Raw genomic sequence first — 22,023 nt, 5'->3', positions numbered from 1 at the left:
ACGTTTCTGGACGTCATTTTGAACATTTAATTAAACAATTATAACTGATTAGTAAACCGTTTTGAATTATGAATTTAACAGTTTAAAATTTCGTTAATTTTTTTACGTTCCATTTAATAATTTTTACGTTTCATTAATTTTGAAAATGCCATTTAATATAGTTTTTTATGTTACGGAAAATTTGAAATTGTTACTAGCAACACAAAGGCGTTACGTTTTGTTTTTAATAGCCACTTTACACCATGCAAGTAATTGCGCAATTAAATGCACAATTTCTTGCGCAAGAACTTGTGCAATAAGTTGCAACTAACTTTCTGCAATAAAGTGATTACACGGTGCAAGCAATTGCATAAACTGACATGAAATAGACAGAAATTTTGACAAAATAGCATAAATTTTATGTTATGTTGTTTTTATAAAATTTTTTGAGTAGAGTTATCAGATATTAGATTAAAAATGTTAGATTATAATTTGAAAAAATTATAATAATATGTACCTATTATAACAAAATCAATTAATACCTAATGCAAGTATACCTATTTATTCATTTACAAAAGGAAACAAGTTGTAAGAAATACAAATAGAAAATAGTTTTTTTAATCCCTATGTTCATAATTAAAGTTATCCACCAGAATAATGTTATCTGTGCAGCGTGAAATTGGTAAAAAGTTTCTCTAGTTTTGTTGTTAAAAAATTGTTTAGTTTGAAATTTCAGATGACAGAATGTCAATGTAGTAAAAACAAACAGTGTAGCCTTAAAAGTCACTAAAAATATAACCAAATTGCAGAAAAAATTGCATGAAAAATAGGACATGTTCTATTTAGCTGCAACTTCTTGCAGCAAGAAATTGCAATTTTTCTGTGCAATTCGCGTATGACACGATGCAATTTCTATTGCTGCAAGAAATTGTGCAGTTAATTGCGCAATTAGTTGCATCGTGTAAAGTGGCTATAAGAAGTGTGACACTTTCAATAAACTGATGCTTTTTCACAAGAACAGAGTTAATATAGAAAAAAAAATCATGTATGCGTATGCCTGAATTCTCCAGCAAAATATATGTCTACTAATGTGCCACACATGATAATAATATATTCCCTATTTAAAATTAATGGTAGGGGAGCAAAGTATGCTAAATTTGCAGTCACTCGAGCGTTATGGGGACCTAGTGGGTTGTGATTATTAGGTCCTAAAATCAAAAAAAGTTAAGTAAAATTGTCCATTTCAGTGATGACTTTCCACTTTTTAATTAAATTTTCCATTTCCAAAAATCGTTTTTTCCGATTATAGCGCCATCTATCCATAATTCGAAAAAATGTCTCGAATAAAAGTTGTTAATTTTTACGCAAAGAATCCAAATCTGCAATAAAAATTTGGGGTTACCATTTAAGATTTTAAAGTAACCCCCACCCTACCTACGTGGGATGTCGTGTTTGATACCATTCGATAGATTTTTCAAAAACATTTTGAAAGTTTATTTCGCAGTTTTTCGATCTGATGTTAATTTGGCGAAATATCGCGGGGTTTGTATTTAACATATTAAATTTAACTCCCACCCTTCTCTGTGGGGGGTCTACCATAGATCTACCGATAGATTTTTGAAAAATATTGAAGACGTATTTTTTAGTTTTTAAAGTTTTTTGGTATTGAAAGGAAGGGGGTTGACAAATGACAGATGACTACATCATTAAAAGATGACCCATTTGGAAAAACTCGACCTATTTCAGCATTTTAACAGAAACTAACCCTGTATAATGTATATTATAATAATTAACTATTAGTGATAAATGTTATCGTTTATTGCCTAATCAAATCTATGTGCTTTATCCGGTCACCCACTTTGTAGACCTTCCGCCCCTCGCTTTGTGATAGTTCGTGAGTAAAAAACAATTTTCTGCTTTGTTTAAGGCGTGTTTATACGTATCCAGTAACTGGCGCCAGTCGCACTGACATGACAGCGCTGGCATGGTAGTGGCATCACACTTTTTTGCGCCAGTCCAGCGCTGTCTCGAACAGAAAGGCGGTCTATTTTTCATGCCACTGGCTGGATACCACAGTTACTGGATACGTGTAAACGTTACTTAATTCAAACAATCTCTGGAACACGTTAATAATTATTATCAATTATTAGCTTTAATTTTTCATGTGTACGTCAGAGATAAGGTAATGTGAGGAGGAATTAATGGAATTACAAACGAATAATGTTTATCTTGCGATTTTATTAAGGTAATCAAATAAAAATGATAAGTATAATATACATAGATCAATAAAAGATCGTGAATTAGTGCATGACGTAAATTTAAAACAACAAACTTTACAAAAATGACAATATCGGCAAAGAAATGAAACAGAAAATATAAGAATATGAAGACATGAAGTAAAAAAAAGTGTGGCTATCGCAAATATTAACTCAAGGGGGAGTTTAGTCTTGGAAGTTAGACGAAGAATTATATATCTGATAGAAGCATTTGGTAATGTAAACAGCAATTCCTATGTATGTCTACACGAAGAGACACTGACATGTTTTTCTCCGAAGTTTAAAACTACCGTTCGAATATTTGTAAGGCGCATACTAAAACCTTATACAGGGTCAAATAAAAAAAAAGATTACAACTTACCTGAACTCATAAAATATGGTATCCTAAATCTACCGGAAAGTACCCTGTCTCGAAGGGCTTGTAGTGAACAACCGTCGAACGGGAGAGCACCGCATACTAAAACGTATAGGACTACCCCTAAACTCTGAAAAAAATGAGGGAATTTTTACAATGTGACGATTCAGATTTAACCAACTAATTTAAAAAAGCAGGAGCCATTTCCTTAATTCATTAAGCATTACAATCCCTAGGGATTTTATCTACCGCCATGGCGTTCAAAATTCTATTCTTGAGTGAAGTGAATGGTCCGGTTTCACCAACAACAAATAAATCAATGAATAGTTAGTTATTCATCGAATAACATTTATTAGACGTTTATATTTTTATTTTGTTTTAATATAATTGTGATAATTTAAAGTTACACTGACGAATTTACTTTCTAATTAGTCCATGTGGTGAGACCGCTCCCGTCTGAAAAAATTTCTGATTCGTAGATTCCTATTCAAAAATGTCCCCTTTAAACAAATCTGAAGGATGCCGGGCGGAATTTTTGGGCAGAAATTATTTAAACAATTTTTTTAAATAAATACAAAAGATCACCTTTTATTGCCCTGGAACATATTTTATATTTTTAGGTTTTGGGTCATTCTAGACCTTTGGGTCATTTCGGAAAAATGCCAAAAACGCATTTTCGGATTTTAAATCGCTTATAACTTTAAAACTGTTAACTTTTGAGAAAAATGTCAAGAGACTTATTTTATTTAGAATATCCCAAATAATACAGAAAAAATATCTTTCGGAGGAAAATTGGAGATTTTTAAAATAGAGCGCGCCGCACCGGCAATGCATATTTAACAATTAAAAAACGACGGTTTAAATTAAGGTTAGACGCAATCACTCTTCAGAATCTTGAAGCTGAGTGTTTAAACTTGAATTTAAGTATCTGGCAACCTCAAAAATACTAATTTAAATACATATATATTCCATTTTTTTTCACTTTTTTATCAGCTATATAAAAGCTAGCTAGATATCAGCTAGTATTTTTTAATAAAATACTTGTTATTTGCGAAAAAGCGCCTCAAAATGTGTTTTTTTGTAGAAAAATAAACATTTGCACTCGCAATTAACTCGAAAAGTATTGACTTGGTGAAAAAACAATATAGAAAAAAAGTTGCTTACAATTAGTTAGTTCATCCAATTCAGGACTTATTTTGAACGTATATTTTTTCACCCCGAGAAGGGGCGAAAGTCATCCCCTGGCCAAAAGCACACATCGGCAAAATATCTCGTTTTTTCTTTGTCATTATTAGCTATGTGTATGCCAAATTTCATGTCTATCCAAGCCGTTCTTTAAATTTTTTTGGTTTGAAGGATTTGCAATATTTTACCTGAGTGAGTGAATGGACTATTAAAGCAGTAAATTAATATTAATCCTATCGTTTTTCATACTGACATGACTGATCACTTTACGCCAGCCGTTTTGATAAATAATAAAATTCAAAAATTTTCTACATCTAAATCTCCAGTCATAAAAAATTAAAAACCAATTTTGGAAAACTACTACAACTTTTAAAAAATGAACATTGGAATGAAATTTATATCACCAAATTAGATTTTTAAATTGCATATTATGCTACATTTAATAATAAATTAAATAATTACATACAAATCTCTAGGGAGCTAAAACCATTAAACAAATATCAAAAAAAACCTTGGATCGTTGAGGTCGATATTAATCAAACGACGAGATTTTCTTAAAAATAAATTAGTGTCTATATTTTATCCTTATTATCCTTACCACTTACCACTATAATTTTCTATATTTATGCAGTGTTATGAGGGTGCTATAAATACAAACAAAAGGAGCATCAAGCGTCTTGGGATTATTTTTATAACGGTATAAAACTTGCATTGAATATATGTTTCCGAATTTGCAACTTTTCAGTTTTACAACTTCGTGCTACATTACTTCAAAAACGTCAAACTGACAGTGCCCATTAAAATCTGCTCTTAATAAAATTAACTATTTAGCGAGTTAATTAGTAGAAAAAAGGACACTTGGTGTGATTTAAAAACTGATATTAATTGAGTGCGATAAACAGTGCTATAAGCGACCCCCAATGGGGGAAGCTTTTTCCCCAGGGACACCATTAGGTGAAAACTTTTCAGGTGCTAGTGAGAATAGTGAAATGGATATTATTGAATCAAGTTTAATCGAAAATTTGGATGATTCTACTGCGAAAATTACAACTAAAACCAGAGATTTTATTAAAGTGCCGACACAACAAATCCCACCTCCGCAAAAAGTTGTAGAGAAAAAATTGTTCAACGTTGCATCAGATAAGTACAATTTTAATAACGTTTATGTATATATAGAAAAATCAAACAATCAGGATATTGGCCGTTTACATCCACTTACTGTTGCGGACATCTTGCATAAAAAATTGAACATTCCTAATATTATTGAAATAAAAGCCATTGGAAAAAACAGAATTAAAGTTTTGTTAAGGTCAATCGTAGATGCAAATAATTTGGTTAAAAATATAAAATTAAAAGACCAAAACTTAGTAGCATATGTCCCTAACCATTTACTAGAAATTAGAGGCCTAATAAGAGATATTGATACTCAATACGATGAAAAGTATTTGTTAGATAATAGTAAATCTCCCTCCCCCATAATAGCCTTTAAAAGAACTTACAGAAAAGTTGACACCGATGGAAAAACTAACTATGTACCCAAAAGGACAATGATAGTCACCTTCGAAGGGAATATTCTTCCTAGCTACATTTCAATAAATAGTGTATTTTTTCCTGTTGAAACCTACATTGGCAAAGTAACACAGTGTTACAATTGCTTAAGATTTGGACATATTTCCAAGCAGTGTCGCAGTCCACAAGCACATTGCATAAAATGTGGAAAAATCAAAAATGAAGATCATACATGTCAAGATAATGATGTTCAATGCATACATTGTGATAGTAAAGATCATGTTTCCATATCCAAGAAGTGTCCAAAATACGAAGATCAAAAGAAGATAAAGAACGTGATGATTGAGCAAAAAATTTCCTTTATCGAGGCAAAAAATTACTGCGAATCGTCCTTCTCGGGATTGTTTATTCAGAATAGATATTCCACACTAGACAATATCGAAGACAGTTTTCCTCCCCTCCCAACATCTTCAAAAAAATCATCCCCTTCTACTACCACACATAAAAATCAAAACATTTCAAATAATACATCCCAATCCCAACCCTCCTCAAGCCACTATAATATAGCTAAAAAACGAAAAATATCACCAAACCAATCACAAAACAATTCACCCATGTTCCCTTTTAATTTTGGGCCCTCCAAACCCCTTCCTGCTAATTTAAAACCCCCAATTTGTCAAAACAAATCAGATCAGAGAGTATTGGAAACACTCATTTCCAATTATATTTTTAATTTGATTACAAATATTCAAACTGTAGATGATATAAAAACTATGAGTCAAGATAGTATTTACCATGGTATAAAAACGATTTTAGAGGATATCACTCATAAATAACATGTTCCCAGAACTTAAATCATTAAAAATTTTGCAATGGAACGGTAGATCCGTTGTTTCGAATAAAAATAGTTTAATTCATTTTTTAATAACTGAAAATATTGATATTGTATTATTAAGTGAAACCTGGTTCAAACCAAATCAAAATTATACATTTAAAGGTTATAATGTAATTCGCCAAGATAGATATGACGGGTATGCAGGTGTTGCAATTTTAATTAAAACAACTATACCATTTCGTGAAATAAATATTAGAAACAATTTTAATGAGGGAATTTTAGTTTGCGGTGCTATCGTTAAATGTAACACAATAGAACTAAGTTTTTTATCTATATATAGACCTCCAAATATTAGTACATCCAAAAACGATTGGATAAATATCTTCTCACAAATCAAATCACCTTTTTTAATTGGCGGAGATATGAATGCTCATCACTCACTATGGGGCTCACTGCGTAATGATCCAGTTGGTAACCAAATTGTTAGCAGTATCGAAGACCTAGATCTTGTAATTTTGAATAATGGAGAACCTACATATCTTCCTAGATATGGTACTCAAAAATCTATGATTGACATTTCACTCTGCACAGCTAATATAGCCAGTAAATTTACTTGGTCAGTTTTATCTGACACCTTAGGCTCGAATCATTTTGCTATAACTATGAATTTTTCAATAACCAACACCTCACAAGAAATAATTTATCCAAAAAGCAAATGGAATATCAAGAAAGCCAATTGGTCCCTGTATACATCCTTAATTGAAAACATGTTTTCCAACTACAATAACTCTTTCAATACTTATCAAAATTATAGTTTTCTAATAGATTGCATTAATGATGCTGCAATTAGGTCTATTCCTCAATACAAAATTTTTAAATCTAAAAATCGATCGCCTCCACCATGGTGGGACCCAGAATGCGATCTGATAATCAATGACAGAAAAGAAGCATTAGCATTGTATAAACGTTCACCAAGCCTTGATAATTATCTAAATTGTCAGAAAGTTACTGCTCATACTAAAAAGCAGTTGAAACAAAAAGCCAAAGCTAGTTGGATTAAATGGTGTTCTAATTTATGCAAAAATACCTCCTCTAAGGAGATATGGTCACAGGCCAACAAAATGAATCGAAAAGCATCTATTAGTATAAAACCCTTCAATGATAATCTATTGGACGACTTTTTTAATAAAGTATGTCCTCCTTTTGCTCAAAATTCACCTACACGATCTACACAAAGTCATCATTCAAATAATCACTTCCTGTTAAAACCATTTACTGAAACTGAATTAGATTTTGCCCTTAAAAACCGCATAAATACTTCTCCTGGTATCGATCATATAAAATACCCCATGTTAATCAACCTACCAGATGTTGCTAAAAAACTTCTTTTAAATGTCTTCAATGATATCATCCAAAAAAATATAGTTATTGATTCTTTCAAAGACATCTTAGTTGTTCCTATCCTTAAACCCGGAAAAGACCCAAACATCGTAAGTTCATATAGACCAATATCCTTACTGTCTTGTATTTTTAAAACTTTAGAACGGCTTATAAAATTTAGATTAGATTGGTGGTTACAAAAAGAGAATTTACTTCCAGTAAACCAGTTTGGTTACAAAAGAGGTTTTGGAACTCTAGACGCTTTAACAACACTTGTTGTAGATGTACAGAATAACTTAACTAAAAATAACTACTTAGCAGCACTATTCTTAGATATTGAAGGAGCTTATGACTCAGTTTGTTTATCAACCTTAAAACATAAAATGGTAAATTTTTTTCATATGCCAATTGCTTTCGTTAACACAATAATCGGTTTCTATACAGATAGGGTAATTTACATCAGAGATCATAATAACAAACTAATAGGACCTCGACATAATTATTACGGTATACCACAAGGCTCAGTATTATCACCAATTTTATTTAATCTGTACACCTCTGATATACATAAGATGCAAATAAACAACATCCCATTCAAAATCATACAATATGCAGACGACTTTTGTGTCTATATGGAAAGCAAGAAATATGAAAACGGTATGCAAAACCTAAGTACAGTTTGTAGTTCCCTCTTTCCATGGTTCTTAGAGAACGGCTTAAATTTATCAATTAACAAATCAGCAGTATCTGTCTTTACAAGACACAATCTTCCTATAAACCAAGATGTATTACTTAGTGATCAATCTTTTACATTTAAAAATAATGTCAAATATCTGGGACTCATTCTGGACAAAAAACTAACTTGGAAACCACACATACAATATATGCTGGATAGATGTAGCAAAGGTATTAATTTCCTTAGAATGACAACTAGAGTGTGGTGGGGCTGCGATGTTGAAACATCTTTATTGTTTTATAGAGCTTATATACGATCCATTATAGATTATGGTGCTACTCTCTACGGTTCTGCTTCCAAAAACCTTTTAAGAAAAATTGACATTTTCCAAAATTCTGCCTTGAGAATCTGTTTAGGTGCTATGAGATCTACTCCTATACAACCAATACATGTTGAAGCTTCTGAGCCTCCTTTAGAGATTAGAAGAAATTTACTAAGCGAAAAATGGGTACTTAAAGCATACACTACAAATTTCGAATTATTTTCCAGTATATGTCATCTTAACGAATCAGATCTTACTCACAAGTATTGGATTAAAAAACCATCTCCGCCTTTATGTACTGCATTACAGAACAATCCTATTTTTTCAAATGAATTAAACACAGTAGACAAAAACTTAGACTACTTTGCTCTCTTCCATAAAACTGATGTAATAATACCCACATACAACGAAAACAACATAATCAGCAACAATATCCTGAAATCTATTTTGAACTGCTACAGTGATGCAACAGTTATATACACAGATGCATCTAAATCAAGAGAAGGATCTGGCTGTGCTTATTTTTTACCCTCAGGAGGTTTCGAATTCAAGTACAAACTTCCCAATGAGTTTTCAATTTTCTCTGCGGAATCATTGGCCATACTCGAAGCGTTGAAATACATTAAAAACTCTTATACTAAAAAAACGTTAATTCTTTCAGACTGCCTATCAGTTTTACAGAATATCAAAAATACTTTTTTGCCCAAAACATTTAGTAATCCTTACATATTTTTAATAAAGGATATGTTAAAGCAGTTAGAAGACTCTGGCTTCAATATAAAATTTATTTGGGTTAAGGCACATATTGGACTCAAAGATAATGAGTATGTAGACTACTTAGCTAAATCCAGTATAACATCAGGCACTTTATTGTCATATCCTTTATGTGTATCAGATGTTATTACTATTTTTAAAAGAAACCAACTATCGATATGGAAAGATCAATGGAATCTTTATTGCTTAACAAACCCCACAAGATACACCACTTTACAACCAGTGATTCCACAAAGTACCTGGTTTAAGAGTTTTAAAGCTCCACGTAAATATATAACAACTATAAATCGATTACGTTTTGGGCATGCTTGCTATCCAAGTCATTTATATAAAATAAATGTGATTGAAGACAATAATTGCAAACATTGCGGAAAGCAGGGTGATCTTGATCATATCTTTTTTGAATGTACTAAGTTTCAGCAGCATTCAAACTCTCTCTATAAAAATTTAATTAAACTTGATATGCATGCACCATTCAATATACAGTCTTTGCTGGCTACAGGCTCACAACAAATATACAATATTATTATAGCTTTCTTGTCAGATACACGCACGGTCCTATAAGATTTGTACGCTGGCATGATATTTTTTATGATTTAAGTTCAGATTTGCATCTTTTTTTTTTGTCATAAATGTTTTATCACTTTATCAGAGTTCCATTATTGTTTTTATTGTATTATTGTTGTATTGTATTATTTATTGTATTACTATATTGTTTCTGTTTAATTTTGTATTAGGGATAGGATTGTATATTGTTTATTGCAACTGGCTGAATGACTAATGTCTATGCCATTAAATAAAAAAAAAAAAAAAAAAAAAAAAACTTCGTGCTAATATAAAAAATACAAAAGTGTTTGTGTTAGCACGTGTTTAGGCAGGCAACTGCGGTTATTCTTTAAACAAGTGTTGAGACAAGGGCTTTGTTTAGCAGGTAAAATGTAACTCTGTGTTACTTAATAAATTTGATTTTCAAATTGTTAGATGAATAGGTATTTTTTGTTTTTATTTATAAATACCTACACAAAAATTAAAATGTATTAAGCAGTTACATTTCGTAGTGTGTAGTTGTGTAGTTCAAAATGTCCCAAACAAATTAGAAACAAAAGAAGCAAAAAGTGCGTTAAAGCGGGCCCCTGTGGGGCCCGGGCCCTGGTTCCGGGAAACCCGCGGAACCATGCTCAGTACGCCACTGATACGTGCATTTCTTTGTCACAAGGCACGTAGCTGAAGTCAATGTGTTTTGAAAATTTGAATTCTGTTTCTAACAATTGTTATCATCATCATCATCATTTGGCTCTACAACTCTATGTGAGTCTTGGCCGCGTTTACTATTTCCCTCCATTGTTGTCGGTCTTGAGCAGCTATTTCCCATTGCTGTACTCCCATTTTGCGTAGATCGCTGGCTACTGCGTCCTTCCATCTCTTTCTTGGGCGACCAACTGACCTTTTTCCATCGGGCCTTTCCCAGAATGTGGAGTTTAGAAGTCTTTCGTCACTTGATTTTAGTACGTGACCCGCCCATCGTATTCTGTTTGATTTAATGTAGCGTACTATGTTTTCATCTCCGTATATTGTCTGGAGTTCATCATTGTGTCTTCTTCTCCATTCTCCTGTTGTCTCTTCTCTGCAAGGCCCATGGATAGTCCGCAGTATCTTTCTTTCAAGTACCAGTAATTTTGTTTTTTCCCGCTGATTCAGAGTCCAGGTTTCGCTTCCCTACGTTATTGTGGGACGAATTATTGTCTTATATACTCTTATTTTTGCTGGTCTTGAGAGTATTTTTGATTTAAGTAGGGTCCTTAACGAGTAATATGCCCTGTTTCCTGCAATAATCCTGGCTGCCACGTCCTTTTCATAGTTATTTTCAGATGTTATGATCGCTCCCAAGTACTTAAATTCTTTGACGACTTCAAAATTGTATTCATTAATTGTTACGTTTTGTCTAACCCTTGGTCTTGGGTTCTTCGTAACCACCATGTACTTGGTCTTGTCCTCATTGACCTTAAGACCAACTTCCTTGGCTCCGTTCTCGAATAGGGTGAAAACTTCTCTTGCATCTCTGGTGGATTGTGCAATTGTGTCCGCGTCATCCGCAAAGGCTAATAGTATTTTTGATCCTTGGGCGGCAAATCCGTTTGTCAGTTGTGGCTGAGCTTTCCTTACTGCATGTTCCAGTGCGAAGTTAAACAGCAGGGGGGCGAGAGGATCTCCTTGTCTAAGTCCGGTGTCAATGAGGAATTCTTCCGACTCTGATTCTTGCAGTTGCTGCCAACTCTGATTCGTGCGGAAGCATTCTCCGTGCTCACCTTTGCTAATCGTACCAGTTTTCCAGGAACTCCCATTTCTACCATAGTCTCCCACAATGCTTCTCTGCTAACAGAATCGTAAGCTTGTTAGAAGTCCACGAAGATTTGGTGTACATCGCGGTTGAATTCCCAGTTTTTTTCCAACACCTGGCGTAGGAGGAAGATCTGGTCTATAGTCGACCTTCCCGGTCTGAATCCGCTTTGGTAGTCGCCTATTATTTCCTCTGCGTATGGAAAATTGTTGCTAATAATTGTTATACCTTCTATATTTTTCTTGTAATTCCCTGAGGTACAATGTAAAAAATGTATTCTTTAAACCTAAGTGTAAAATTATAAAAATCCATTTATTTCATTTTGTTTGTTTGTTGATAGACTGATTGATTTTTGAAACCTCTACAGAAGTGATAAAATATTGCTAATTGGGACAATTACAATAAAAATTTATTTTTATATATTACGATTTTAAAACATAAGATATTTTTGATGATAAATTTTTGCTTTATCTCAAAAACTCAAGTACCTATCCTTAAATTAATTTATAAAGAAATTTTATATAAAATTTTAAAAATATACCTTGTTAACCTTACTACAAAATATTTTCACAAAATTATAATAAAACCTTGTTCAATAAGAAGAATCCTATTATCTCATTTAACGAATAATAATATTTAAACAGCTCTAAATTTAAGATTTCTCCAATAATTCTCACAGAATAATATTCCTTTGGCTTAATCTTCATCTAGTGTATTTTTCTTGCGCTAATGACATAAAGTACGATGATGTAATAACAAGGAATATAGAGGTTATATAGAGGCTTTGTCTATATTCGTTGGTAATAATAAAGTTAACAACTGTTCTGCTCGGTATGAGTATTTACTTACGAATGGAATCGATAGTGAAACTCCGTACTCACCCATATGTCAATTTCTGGTCCAACGTACTTCTTGCCCTCGAAAACTTCAGGGGCGGCATACGGGGGCGACCCACACCACGTTGACAACTGGCCGCCTATTGTGTAGTAATTAGAAAATCCAAAATCTGCTATCTTTATATTATTATTGGAGTCTAAAAGAAGATTTTCAGCCTGCAAAAAAACGTTATATTTAAAAAACTAGTGAAACTATCAAGAAGATACGATTTGAAAAAAATTAAAGAGTCTATGTTTTCCCCTACAAATTTAATTTAACGCCCCAATAACACAATTACGCCATCATAATGTGATTATATTATAATATACAGGGTGATTGATTAGTAGGGATTGATTAGTAGGCTCAATAGCTCCGCTATAGTAATAGATAGCAATAAAAGTTAATAACAAAAATTTTAGCCACCTTTGAGCTTCACATTACAAAATTAGTTAGAATGTTACAGGGTGTTCGATAACACAGTGGCAGACCTAACTTATGTTTTTTTAAAATGGAACACCCTATATTTTATTTTATCTTCGAAATCTTGTTAACTTCTCCATCACAAAAATATAAAGGTTTTTAATGTTATACAGGGTATTTACAAAGTTATAACCAATTTTGTATGAAAATCGTAACAAGTTCAACTCCCTGTATAAATAAAAATAAGCACAACAGAACACCCTATATTTTATTTTGTATTCGAAATCTTGTTAACTTCTCCATCACAAAAATATAAAGGTTTGTAATGTTATACAGGGTACTTACAAAGTTATAACCAATTTTGTATGAAAATCGTAACAAGTTCAACTCCCTGTATAAATAAAAATAAGCACAACAGCAGTGGTTTATTAGTGCCATATCTTTTTAATTATTGTCAAAATTTTTAAGAATTATTGATATTGCTAATTTTCGTTATAGCAAATACAGGGTGAGTCAAAACGCAAGTACATTATTTTATCAGTAATGTTAAATGGAACACGCTGTATTTTATATCATTATTGAAAAGTAACCTTAACGTACTTTAATTTTTGTATAACATTCCCTATGCCCAAATTTACTAGTTTTCGGGATATTTTCATTTTTCAGAGCAAATTAGTTTAGGTGTTTAAATTTATCTAAATTTTAAGTAAGCCATGACTGAATTGACGATTGAAGATTACCGATTATCAATCTGGTAATCCATGTAACACCGCAGTAAATAAAGAACTAAAAATAATTTATTACTAATACATTTTACAAACAAAAACACAACCAGTACATGCAACATTTTTGAAACAATTAAAAACTGTTTTTATGTAAATGCAACAAATAAACAAAGAAAATTAGTAATAAATTTTACAAAAAAAACACACAAACACAAAATACAATATTTTGTGAAGACAATAATTAAACACTACTTTTGTATGTAAATGTAACAATGTAACAAATAAAGAACGAAACATAATTTATCAGTAATACATTTTGCAAAAAAACATGTTTGAAAAAATTAGAAGATACTTCTAATAAAATATTTTTAATATTTAATTACATAAGGTGTTCAAAATTATGTCCTAACACATTTATGTACGCCTAAAAACGATCATTGAATGAGCTACTTACTCTACAGAGCAAATTAACACACCGAAATACACTTTATATTCTATTTTTCATCTCATCCCTTGTTGTTGAAGGTATTTTATAAACTTCATTATTAACGTAACCCCAAAAAAATCAGTCCAGTTTATCAAATTCTGATGATTTGGGTGGACACGCTACTGGTCGATTGAAAAATGAAAATATCTCGAAAACTAATAAATTTGGACATAGGGAATGTTATCTAAAATTTAAAGTACGGTAATGGTACTTTTCAACAGTGATAAAATACAGGGTGTTCCAATTAAAATTACTGAGAAAATAATGTACTTGCGTTTTGTCTCACCCTGTATTAGATATAAAGAAAATTAACAATATCGACCATTCTTGAAAATTTTGGCAATACGTTAAAAATATGGCATTAATAAACCATTGTTGTTTTGCTTATTTTTATTTATACACGGAGTTGAACTTGTTACGATTTTCATAAAAAATTGTAACTTTGTAAATACCCTATATAACATTACAAACCTTTATATTTTTGTGATGGAGAAGTTAACAGGATTTCGAATATAAAATAAAATATAGGCTGTTCCATTAAAAAAAAACAAAAGTTTGGCCTGCCACTGTGTTATCGAACACCCTGTAACATTCTAACTAATTTTGTAATGTGAAGCTCAAAGGTGGCTAAAATTTTTGTTATTAACTTTTATTGCTATCTATTACTATAGCGGAGCTATTGAGCTTTACCCTACTAATCAATCACCCTGTAGATACAACTTTAAGTGTTTATAAAAATTGGAAAAAATCTTTTGTAAAAGGTATAAAATTTTATTAAAAATCCCTTTAAGGGCTACATCACAGAACGTGTTCGATTTTAATAAAAATTATCATCAGTGCTAAAACAGGTTGGATGCCAGCTGAGCCACCAAAGAAACATTATGGTAAAAACCCTTTAAATATTATATAGTTGCATTAAAGGTACATACTTAAATAAAACTCCATAGGATGGATATAGATTAAACAGAATGATGCCCTTAGGTAAGGTATGGACCTTCCCAACACGTGGAATGTAAATTGAGTTGGTTACATTAAAACAAATTAATAGTAACTGAGTTGCTATTAATCCTGTTTAATCTATATCCATACTATAGAGTTTTATTTAAGTATCCACCTTTAATGCAACTATATAGTATTTAAAGGGTTTTTACCCTAATATTTGTTTGGTGGCTCAGCTGGCATCCAACCTATTTTAACACTGATGATGATTTTTAATAAAATCGGAAACGTTTTGTGATGTAGCCCTTAAAGGGATTTTTAATAAAATTTTATCCCTTTTACAATAGTATATTCTACAACAAGTGAGAAAAAAGACCTATTTCTCACGAGCTCAGAAGTTTGTTGGCACGAGCCGATGCACGAGACGAGGGCCGCAAATCAAGCGAGGGAGAAATATATCATTTTCTCATGTGTAGTACACTGTACTTTTTCTATGGATGCGGTTTTGTCAAGAGTTCAAACTTCAAAATTAAATAATTTAGGTGCATTTAGGTATACTATATGCATAAATTGAAATAAAATACATATACATGTAGGTATTTAATATTCTTTAAATTTATATACCTTATTTTTTAAAATTCTAATTAACAGTTATTTTTGAACAGTTTTGAAAGGTAATTCCTGGTAGGTTTTGCTTTAACACATTTATTTGACAACATTAATAATTGTGTTTGTATTGTGCATGTTACCATGGAAACGGCGATCATACTATGGAAGACCGTAGGAGAACCCGTGAGAAAAAAATATTTCTCACTGCAATGGCCGACTTTTCTCACTGCGTAAGGAATTGTTCGTTTTGAATGTATGTAAGTAGTGAAAGAAGTTGCATATTGTATAGCATCCATAGAAAAAGGATTTTTTCAATTTTTGTGATTGATGGTTTTCTTTTCCTTGTGGATTAAGTGTTTATGTTTCGGCACGGTGGGATACATTGGACATTGAGGAGTATCACAAATTACTTCGTTTATTATGCAGACTTTCCACGACATTTGACACATCATAGCATTTTCAGCATAAAAACTTTCATAACTTGGTTTAGTCAACTACTATTAGTATACTGCAAATAATTGAACGTAAGTAGAACGTGAAAGAGGGAGAGAACTAAAGGGGTGCTTCGTTGAGTTATTTTTTTTAAATTGTGATGGTTAGGAAAAGTGGCTCTTTAGTGAAACTTAAGATAAGGTCAAGGTGACAGGTTCGAGTAACCATGCAGATAAACACAACGATATAATATTTGATTATATGGTCCTTACTAATTTTAGACGTTTTTAGATTGAATGGTCCACCTAGGTTTGTCCCTACGTTTGTAAATTATTAAGAACACACTATACTTTCTCTTGGCAAGTCTGCCATTAATTGGGATGCTGGTTGAGCCTTAAATATAAAGCACGTTTTACATCTATGGGTGATTCTCTTGAACTCACGCAGAGCGTCAAGAAACTAATATTTTAACCTGAAGTTGGAGAGAGTATATTATAGACCATATTATTATAACCTAATATGCTTATTTTTAACACGAGTTTCTCTAGAGGGCCAGAGAAGAGGATACTTTTGGATAAATGACATAGAGGCATACTTTAAACTTTCATCAACTCTTAAAAATCAATGTCGCCAGAAAGGGATTCATGGATAAAAAAGATCTTTTGAAATTGAATCGAGCCTCGAGAAGAAAAATTTCTTGAAATTGTCTTGAATAGGTAAGTTTAATAAGCATGAGTTCGGTTAAATTGAGTTCACTCATCGAAAGGTTACTGAAAGGTTACTGAAAAGTTACTGAGGTTATTGAAAGAATAAGCTTGTCTAGCAATGAAGTAGAGACTTGAGTATGACGGACACTCTGTTTTGTCTCCTCTGGAACATGAGTAATTTTGATTCTTAGATTGAGGAGAGCTAGATTTAAATTATTTCAAGAAAAAAACTTGGATCATTAAAACACAGAGTGGAGTTTGGGAGTTCGGTCGGTAATTTAACTCCAGACAAGATAACTGCAGGATTTTACTTGGATTTAACATATCTCTAGATAAATAATGAATTTTGTTGTATAGTTACAACACTAATGGCAACAAAAAACAACACAAACGGGAAGGAGGTGATCTCAACCAAGTAAGAACAATCTTCGAGTTACTCTCGGAGAAAAGCACTTACAGGTGGTTACTAAGTATGCACAAACTTGCCTAAGAACTTATATTGGTCCAACTGGTAGAACCTTTAAGCAACGTATAGCAGAACACAAAAGAGCTTTCAATAATAGAAAAATAGATTCTATAGGAAATGACGACTATAAAATGTAGACGTATAGTAAAAATAGATCACTTGAGAAAGGCACTTTGCCGAAACAACTGTAGTGAGAATAAATTGTAATACATTTGTGAAAGTAGAGAACATAAAAAAAGTTTTGAATATTTTATTCTTAGACAAAATGAACTTCCACCAAGTAACAGTCGAATCCATCAATGCTTACTTATAACTTGCATAAAAACTTTCTTTCTTTCTTTCTTTTCTTTTTGTTGAAGAACTATTCTTTGATTCTAACTCTTTGATGTCATACACATTATTATATATAAAAAAAGAATAGGTATGTGTATGTGTGTACTTTGTACGCACGTAAGAAGTTATACTTCTATTATTATGATTTCAACGAAATTAATATACTTTAAACAGTTTATTTATATTTTATTTAAATATTAAACTAATTTTAATACTTACTACTTTTCAAAAAATTTTATTAAAACAGTACCAAAAATTAAAAAAAATAAAAGAATAAAACACACACAAACACATTGAAAAATGCCACAAAAATGATTTCTGAAAAATAATTGTTGGAAAAATTTTAACTAAATACTTATTTTCTGGAAAAAAATTATATAATAATATACTTACAATCATAAAATGTATAAAAAAAATAAAAAAATAAAAGTTTGTATTGGGGATTGAACCCGCGTACATTGGCGCGGTTAGTTTTGAAATTCAAGCATCTTTAGATTTTGGCTACGGAGACATATGCATCATGTTGAAAGATAGTCCAACTGAACGTTTTAAACTTTTGACAGTTCTGAATTTAAACAAATTAGTTTGATTTTTGTGGAATTGAAATATTAAAATACAACAAAACATAGAGTAAGAAAACAATATTAGATGAATATTGGTAGAAATTTTGTTTTTAATCAAATTATGTAAATCAAAGCATTACATACTAAGTAGGTTTAATTTACATTTTCCAAATATGTAGGTACCTATGTAATTTTTTATTACGATACTGAAACATTTACAATTACGCACTTACCTGTTGCTTTTAAAAACTATTTAAAAAGTCAATTCAATTATAATCTTGTTTTTTTTTCTCTGTCCTCACAACAATAAAAACTAATATACACAACATTTGTTTACCCATAACCGACATATTGAACAATTATTGACAGGTCATTGTAATTACCCAATCAGAGGACGTATAACGTTTAAGCTGCGCCGGGTACCAAGATTTTGATGAATTCGCGCACATATAAATTTACTCCCAACGCGCCTAAAGAAGTATAACTTCTAAAATTATTTCATTTTTCGTCCGTACTTATATCCAGATACGAAATGATTATTATCCGTGGCTTCGCCTCCTTTGAAACCCGAATTCCGCCCATGTTATTGTCGACATGAAAAGTTCGATATGAAAGTGGCTGATGTCTTCGCTACTAGACCCAAAGTGCTCCTCTCGAAATTTTCTCAGAACACATAAAAGGTGGAAGACGGGAAACTACTTTTGTGTGTCGTTTTTCGAAAGGAGATTGCTTTAAAAGGGATGATGTATGAACGAACACCTGATAACGTTATTACCGTTTGCGAATCTAAGTAACTATCTCGATCAAAGAACACTCTGACCCCAAAAAAAATAAAGGAAGAATGAAAATTTGGGAATAGGTAGTTGAAATTGTCTATTATTATATAAGAAAAAGTTTACAATTCTACATCCCCTCCATTTTACAAAAAATTCAAAATAAGACCGGAATTGGGTAAGACTAATTCTATACAACTTTTGTTCTATAGAGTTTTTTCGCTAAGTCAATACTTTTTGAGTTATTTGCGAGTGAATATGTTCATTTTTAACAAAAAAAACATGTTTTTGGACGGTTTTTCGCAGATAACTCAAAAGGTAAGTATTTTAGCGAAAAAAATATTCTTAGTAAAAATATAGCTTATAAAAAATTGAAAAAAATGGTCTATGCATAAGATCTGTAGACCCAGTAAAAGCAGTGTTGTAGCTAATGAAAAGTAGGTTCTTCTTCGTCAAATTCCAAATCTAATATTTCAATATGAAATAATCCAAAAACAGAGCAATTTTCGGGGAAAATTAATTTTAACTTTTTTAAAGTGTTTAACAGGTTCACTGTCCACATACCACATATGGTCTGTGGACTAAAAGCACTACCAGTTCACAGACCATATGTGGCCTGTTCGTAGATACAATTTTCAGGTTGTTTATAAAAGTGGACGTGAAGAGAATGTCCTTTATTAGACGTGAACTTGACAGAACGTATCCCATATTATAAATAATGTTGGGACAAAGAGAAAAAATGTGTAATTTTATCGTAATTGCGATAAATGTAATATCGATACTAAACACCTATATTTTATTGCGTTTTTACTTTTAGCGAACTAAAAAATGGATATGTAAGATAAAATAATAATATACAATGTAATGAAAAGTAAATATTTATTGAAAAGGAAAAAGTATTGAAAAAAAGTTATATGTTCAATGTACTTTTTGGAAACATTGTAGACAATACGGTTTGGTACAGATGTTGCATATTTGTGAAACTGTTTTGGCTTTATTAGTGGCAGCTGCTGATGTTTCTCCTTTTTGACGAAATTCATTATAGCATCCGCCACACCTACGTCTAGTAATTTTTCCATCTTTTCTGTCCAGCGGTTTAAGAAAATGCTGTACTTGTGACGAGGCATTGCAGGTGTCTGAACAAAGTTTATACCCAAAAGATTTTTCACAATACTCATTTGGGCCTGCAATATTGTACATTTATTTTGCTGGTTCAATTTATTGAACAAATAAACTGTATTTATGATACCCACTCCAAACAGAACATCGACAGCAACTTTTTTGTACCAGGTCAAGGTCTTGCGAATTGGTAGCTAATTTCACGTATTTTGTTGTCTTAGTAAAGACGACCTAAGTTTATCGTAATTGATGAGTTGTCTATGCCATTTCTTATTTAATACAGGGAAAAATGGATAAAATGAGGAAAGTATGCACATACCACATGTGGTCTGTGGACTCACGAGATAACTTTTAGTCATTTTTGTTCTATAGAGTCCACAGTCCATATGTGGTACCCTTTAAAACAAATATTTTTTAATTACCTACATATTTATATATTTTACAACACTATTTGTTTATTTAAAGCCAGATATATCAATTTTTACAAAAACATAACTGGACTTATGACCAATTTCCACTCTAAAACCTGGACAGTGAACCTGTTAAAAAAGGTTTATTTTTGTTTTTTAAAAAAACTTCTAACATTAAAAATAAGTCAGTTACGCTCAAAATATTGTTGGTCCGTTTTATTTTTTGGTAAAAAAAATCGCGAGAATCACCCCTTAATAAGCATCACAAATAAATTTTATCATTACCACTTGACAAGTTACTTTGCTTATGTATTATTTATATGATCTGTAAGTTTTATCGGTTCAAAGTGCTTATTTTTGAAAAATCTCTAGTTAAAATGGCTTGAACGAGTAACTAATCACGAGTTTAGGCAAATTTTGAACAGCCATAGCATAGCCAATTTTTGTCTAACAAGAAAACAAAAAACAAAAATATTCAGAAAAGCAAACGAACATTTTATTACTGTTTGCGATTTTTGGTATTACTAATAATGTTTAAGTTATTTCCATAAAAAATAAATTTTTTTTTCAAAATAAAAAAAAATGTTTTGTTTTAAACCTAATTTTTTTCAAAAATGAGAACTTTAAACCAATGAAACTTATAGATAATATAAACAATACATAAGTAAAGTAACTTGTAAAGCGATAACGATTAATTTTATTTAAGAAGCTAATTAGGGGGTAATTTTCGCGATTTTTTTAGCAAAAAATATAAAAGACCAGCAATATTTTGAGCGTAACTCACTTAGTTTTAATGTTAGAACTTTTTTTAAAAAAACAAAAATAAACCTTTTTTTTAAACACTTTAAAAAAGTTGTAATGAATTTTCCCCGAAAAGAGCTCTGTTTTTTGGTTATTTCAAATTGAAATATTCGATTTTCAATTTGACGAAGAAGAACCTACTTTTCATTAGCTACAACTCTGCTTCTACTGGGTCTACAGACCTCATGCATACATCATTTTTGTCAGTTTTTTATAAGCTATATTTTTGCTAAGAATATTTTTTCGCTAAAATACTTACTTTTTGAGTTATCTGCGAAAAACCGTCTATTTATTCTATTTCGGACTTATTTTGAACGTATATTTTTTCACCCCTTATTTCTTAATTTTTATTTTAACTTAACGTAAACTTTTTCTTATATAATAATAGACAATTTCAACTACCTATTCCCAAATTTTCATCCTTTCTTTATTTTTTGGAGGTTTTCATAAAATTTTGTGTTCCCTGATCGGGCTAATCCTACCATGAACAGAATTAAAACTTTGTAACGTTAATTTTATTCTATTTTTTTATGTTATTCATTTATTAACCCTTTGTTTTGTTTAAGTATTTTTCTTCTAAATATAGTTGAAGTTCAACTTTTCTATCAACTAAATATTGTGTTAAATCATTATTCTTCAATTTATATTTTCATTTTTTTCAGTTCTATTCTAATTTATTTTTGTATATCCCCTGTGTTCAAACCCAATTAGGTAACAATATACATATATAGATG

General features: G+C 31.3%; 1 protein-coding gene across 1 annotated transcript in view; it reads right to left on the bottom strand.

The window, feature by feature from the left end:
- LOC114334728 (serine/threonine-protein kinase SIK1) overlaps window positions 1–22,023 on the bottom strand; it is a 276,581-nt gene that overhangs the window by 85,762 nt on the left and 168,796 nt on the right. Inside the window, exons 5-6 of the mRNA XM_028284829.2 lie at window positions 12,511–12,681; window positions 2,617–2,740 (exon numbers count right to left, since the gene is read on the bottom strand). Of these exons, the coding sequence (XP_028140630.2) occupies window positions 2,617–2,740; window positions 12,511–12,681 (295 nt within the window). The remainder of the gene's footprint in view (window positions 1–2,616; window positions 2,741–12,510; window positions 12,682–22,023) is intronic.

This window comes from Diabrotica virgifera, chromosome 5 (assembly GCF_917563875.1).
Source record: "Diabrotica virgifera virgifera chromosome 5, PGI_DIABVI_V3a".
Lineage (NCBI taxonomy): Eukaryota > Metazoa > Arthropoda > Insecta > Coleoptera > Chrysomelidae > Diabrotica > Diabrotica virgifera.
This window is presented reverse-complemented; position numbering and strand designations above follow the sequence as displayed.